At 40.3% G+C, this 5,711-nt stretch overlaps 1 protein-coding gene across 1 annotated transcript; it reads left to right on the forward strand.

Annotated features, from left to right (window-relative positions):
• Nucleotides 1-396: 396 nt before the first annotated feature.
• On the forward strand, nucleotides 397-2,491 carry mul1a (mitochondrial E3 ubiquitin protein ligase 1a; the record flags this gene model as incomplete). The annotated part of the gene is given in 4 exon segments (XM_005953329.3): nucleotides 397-484; nucleotides 610-730; nucleotides 827-1,058; nucleotides 1,173-2,491. Coding segments are annotated over 4 exon segments (918 nt in total), but the record flags the coding sequence as incomplete, so codon positions are not given.
• Nucleotides 2,492-5,711: the final 3,220 nt, after the last annotated feature.

Genomic DNA, 5,711 nt, shown 5'->3' on the forward strand with positions numbered 1-5,711 from the left:
AAAGTTTTATTCTGTACTTCTGAAACCCGTCGTCCTTTTTATTCAGTTTTTAGCTGTTTATGTTGTGCACTTTTAGTCTTTCTGTGTTTCTTGATTACATCCTGATTGTTCTTTTAGCTCATGCCATTTGCATCTGTCTTGATGTAAATCCATGAGGATCTTTTAGGGACATATCTTTTCTTTTTCTCAAACTAAACTGGTTCTTTTGAAAGATTTACTATTACAACCAGTCATTTATAGAATTAATAGCAACACTGTGATTGCTAGCGCTGCACAGAAAAGTACCCATTTACAGCCAGCTGATTAACACACACCAAAGACATAAAACCACTGGGAAAGCAAATGCATGACTTATTAATTAGTCAGTCTTATTTACTGTGTGCTCCATGTTTCCAGAATGCTCCACGGTTACCCATAGATAAAAAACTCAAGGACATCTTGAAAGTTACTCCAGGAGCGTGTCTACAGTATGTCGTCATTGAAGGTAATCAGTCTTTTATTTGTTTTTGATAAGGACTAGTACATTTATTTATTTTTTTAATCTGAAAACCTGTATACCGGCCTGCCTCTCATTCCCTGTTACTGTATGTGTGCTTGTATACATTTTAGGTGGTGTAAAACCAGCTGGAAAGCCTCTCATTAGTTGGTACAACATAGAAAATGTTGGTGTGCTGCGTAGATTCATGGTGAAAGAACACAGGCTGTTGTGGAACGGATTTTTACGTACATGGTGAGAACATCATCAGATCAAGCTGAAGTTCCAGTACATCTAACTTTTTCTCCTTATTATCAGATATGCAAAATGTTTCTCACGTTACCTTTGCAGGACAGATAATGAACGACTCTTGCACGAAAACGTAGAGGCGGTGCCCTTTTTATTAGTGGGACTGGATAATACCGAAATCAGAGTCTTGTCGCCTTTACAGGCCGCTGGGCTGGACATGGAGGTCACATATGAGAAATTTCACCAGGTCAGTCACAATTTGGGTGACCTCATGGGACAGTACTTTACTGGGGAGAAGCCAAAAGGTCAACTGGAGATCGAGGAAATGCTCAAAGTAAGTCATTCTATTCAAACTTGAATGAATTAGTGTTCACTTCATAAAGCCCAATTTGTTGTTAATATTAAAAATATATTCTTATTGATAAGTGCCACACCTTTTTTTTTCAAGGTGGGGACAAATCTTACAGGTGTAGGCGAGTTGAATCTGGACACAGATGGCACTCTGAGTCTCCGACCCCCTTCTAACGGTTCACAGTACTTCCTGACCCCAGCAGACTTCGACACCCTGCAAGGGGAGAATGAAGACATTGCTTTTTGGTGGAAAGTGTTGGCCATTACTTCTGCTTTGGCAGGGGCAGCAATCATTTTCTGGGCCGGGTTACGCTACTACCGCCACCTTAAGGATCTCAGGGAGCAGGAACGGGAAAGAAGGGAATTTAACAGACTGCAAATTAATATACCAGACCAGGACAACCTTCAAGACGTGGCCATGTGTGTTATTTGCCTCAGTCAGCCCCGTAACTGTGTCCTGTTGGACTGTGGACACGTGTGCTGCTGCCACACCTGCTACCAGGCTCTGCCACAGCAATATTGCCCTATTTGTAGACAGAGGATTGTAAGAGTGCTACCTCTATATCAAGTCTGACGTATTTGTGGAATCGGGTCACTTCAGTAGAAGCTTCACGTCTAAATTGCTTAACTTATTAAATTCAAAATTAAATGTGAGTCATGTTGTGAAAACATTTTGTCCATAATAGAGATTTGTTGTGGGAAATATGGGGATATAAAGCAAGTCAAAAAAATGTGTAAACTTGTGCAATACAAATGTTTGTTTTGCTCAGTGCTCATGTGCCTTATTTTACCATTTTCTGCAGAGTGATGGTACTTTAAAGTAAATAGAGTGATTATTTTATAGTGCTTTCTTACCCTACCTGAGCACTCAAAGCACTTTACACAACTTCTCTCATTCACTGGTTCAAGCACTTTTTTGCTGTGATTTTTCTACGTAGGTTCTTTCTCCCTAACAGTTACAGTGATTCGTACTCTGATAGATGAATCAGAGGAACTTGGGGTTAGTATCTTGCTCGGGGATAATTGGCATGCAGACTGGAGCAGAGTTCAGACAGTTTCATTTCCATTCTTGTTTGTATCGGAAATTTACTGAAACCCAAATAAATCTAATGTCGAGAAGTTTTACCCTTAGAGTGTATTTAAGTGTATTTAACACATATTTGAGAATCTGTAGTGTCACTTTTAATGTGTGCATGCACACTCACACCCAGTTTATTATGTATTATGTTTGTTTGACTTCTCCTTAATGCAAATATCTTATCAGCTGATCACATGACAGACACTCAATGCATTTAGATGTTCATACATGGCCGTACTGCTTGGAGCTGATAGGAAGGCCAAAGTAACTTGTAAAACAACTCCTTAGAACCAAATTATACAGAAGAGCATCTGAATGGACACATCCAACCTTGAAGCAGATGGGCTACAGCAGCAGAAGACCACACTGGGTGCATATTCTATGAACAAATAACAAGGAAGCAGGAAACAACCAAAGCAGGACAAGAGAAGGAAAAAGACTTAATCTGATGAGTTGTGATTTTTGCTGCGACATTCAGATGGTAGGGTCAGAATTTGGTGTAAACAACATGAAAGCGTGGATCCACCCTGCCTTATATCAGCTACTCAGGCTCCTGCTGATGCTATAATTGTGTGGGGAATATAAATCTGCAGCACCTGCAGGATGCTCTCATATCATTAGACCAAAATCTCTAAGGAATGTTTCCAGCACCGTGTTGAATCTACGGGATTAAGCTCAAGTATGTACAGATCGCATCATCTTATATAAGGTCAAGGTCAAGGTAACTTTATTTATACCCAAAGACAAGGTAAATTTGCTTTACAGAAAAATGACAGCATTTGGCATCCCTTTAAAAACACACATACCTAGTAAATATATAAAGCTCACTGTGGCACATATATAGTAATTTTGATATTTCGAATCAAAAACAGTTCTTATTTAATTCAGTGACAGCAACGGGGACAAAGCTATTTTTATAACGCTTTGTCCTGCATCTCGGAAATAGAAACCTCCGTCCTGAGGGAAGAAGCTGAAATTCACCCCTTAGAGGATGGGAACCATTTTTAAGGATTGATAAAGCCATCCTCTGTACCTGCTTAGAGTACAGGGAGGCTAAACAAGACTGTGGCTCACCTATCAGACGACTGGACCATCTCACTATCTGATTTAGAGAGTTTTTCTCTGTGACAGAGGTCTGACCAAACCATGCCACCAAACAAAAGGATAAAACAGACTCAATAAAAGAACGATAAAACAAAGTTAAAATTTTTTGGTCAATGTGGAAATGAACAAGTTTCCTAAGGCAATAAAGGTGCTGGTGACCCTTTTTACAAACTGATTTGCAATTTTGATCAAAGTTCAGTTTTTCATTTATTATGGTCCCAAGATATTTATATGATTGTACTTGCTCTATTTTCTGACCTTTAATTAAAGTGACTCCGTGCCCATTTTGTTGTTTCCTAAAATCAATCACCATATCTTTTGTTTTAGATATGTTCAGCTGGAGATAAGACTCCTCACACCACTGAACAAAGTCATCAATGACTGGACCGTGGTTAGTTTCACCCTCTTTCAGTAAGCTGACAATAACAGAGTCATCTGCATATTTAATAATGACCCTGTTTTCATGTCTGCTCTGACACATATTTGTATAGAGAGTGAATAATAAGGGCGATAGGACGCACCCTTGAGGAGAACCTGTGGAGGAGAACACTGGGTCAGACAGAACCCCATTTATTCTCACTCTTTGTGACCTGTCAGTTAAAAAATCTAAAATCCAGCCCACCAGGTTTTTCCTGATTTCAAACTGTTCTAAAAGTCTTTTAATTAAAATATGGGGCTGTATTGTATTAAAAGCCGAAGAAAAATCAATGAAAAGAAGTCTTGCAAAAGTCCCTTTACTCTCTACATGTTTAAGAATTAGATTTAGTAAAGTCAAAAGTGCGTCCTCCACTCCTCTGTTGGGCCTATATGCAAACTGCATTGGATCCAGCTGACCTTCAGTCTCTTTCATAATCACATTTCTGATGATTTTTTCAAAGACTTTCATTACAACTGAAGTGAGGGCAACAGGCCTGAAGTCGTTTAGAATTTTTGGACGACTAGATTTAGGGACAGGAACCACGACTGCTTCTTTCCAAAGAGAGGGCACATGTTGTGTTTGCAAGGATTTGTTCAAAATAACCTGAAATATAGGACTGAGTTCATCAGCACAAGATTTAATTAGGCGGCCACTAATATTATCAGGACCCTGGCTCTTGTTCACATTGACTGTATGAAAGGCCTTTTTAACATCGCTGAGTTCAATGATAAAGTGCTGAGTATCTCTCAGTTTCTGTTTCAGTTCCAAAATATCCTGGCTAAAATCAGAACTAAAACGAGCATAAAACATGTTTAAAGCATTTGCAAAATCTCTGTCTGAATTAAAACCATCTAAAATGACCTGACTACTGCTCTGGGGATTTTGAAACCCTGCTATGGTTTTCATACAAGTCCAGGCAGACCCAAAATTTTTTGCAGCAAATTTGCTTTCAAGAAGGTTTTTGTAGCTCTGTTTTGCTTTCAAGATCTCGATTTTCATTTCCTTGGTGGCTGTCTGAAAATCGGCAACAGCCCCCTCTTTAAAGGCCTGTCTCTTTTTCCTTAAACAGGATTTGACGCTTTTAGTGACCCATGGCTTATTGTTAGCGTAGACTTTAACGCGCTTACGGGGTATAATCATGTCTTTACAAAATACTGCATAAGAGCTAGTAACATCCACCAAAGCGTCGAGATCTTCTCCACAAGACTGAATAAAAACTTCCCAATCTATACACTTAAAACATTCCTGCAAGATAAGCACAGATTCTTCTGACCATATGTCAACATCCTTAGTCTTTGTCTTCTCTCGTTTTAAGACAGTTTTATAGATGGGCAGAAGATGCACACAGTTATGGTCAGAAGATCCCAGAGGAGGAAGCGGGGGGATTTATAAGCATTCTTCACCGATCCGTAACAAAGGTCCAACATTTTATCCCGTCTGGTAGGACAGGATACATATTGCCCAAAGTTGATTTAAGGGAGACATGGTTAAAGTCCCCCATTATAAAGTTTGGTGCATCAGGAGAACTGCGTCTGAAATGATGCTGCAAGTGGAGGCGGGGTGAGCCTTCGGGTGAATGTAAACTACGGTAATAAAAAGTTGTGGAAACTCACGAGGGAGATAAAAAGGGCGCAGCGACACGGATAAAAGTTCAACATCTGGTGTACAAATACACTCTCTAACAGTCACAGCGCTACAGTAACGTTTGTTCACATACAAGCATACTCCCCCTCCTTGAGATTTCCCTCTGTTACCCGTGCATCCCAATCCCGGCGAAAGGGAGCTCCAAAACCGTCAATTGAAAAATCGGCGTCCTGATCCAGCTCCGTCAGCCATGTCTCGGAAAAAGCCATTACACAGCTGTCCCTGAAGTCTTTCTGGAACCTGACGTTTCCCTGGAGTTCATCCAGCTTGTTCCTAAGAGACTGAACATTTCCAAGGATAACAGACGGCAGGGGAAACCGACTGACCTGTTGTCTCTGAAGGAAACGGCTTCCAGGGCCTAATCCGTGAATCGGCTTCCTTCGAGGCGTGGA

Source organism: Haplochromis burtoni, unplaced genomic scaffold (genome assembly GCF_018398535.1).
Source record: "Haplochromis burtoni strain Fernald_Lab_line unplaced genomic scaffold, NCSU_Asbu1 Contig_3745, whole genome shotgun sequence".
NCBI lineage: Eukaryota > Metazoa > Chordata > Actinopteri > Cichliformes > Cichlidae > Haplochromis > Haplochromis burtoni.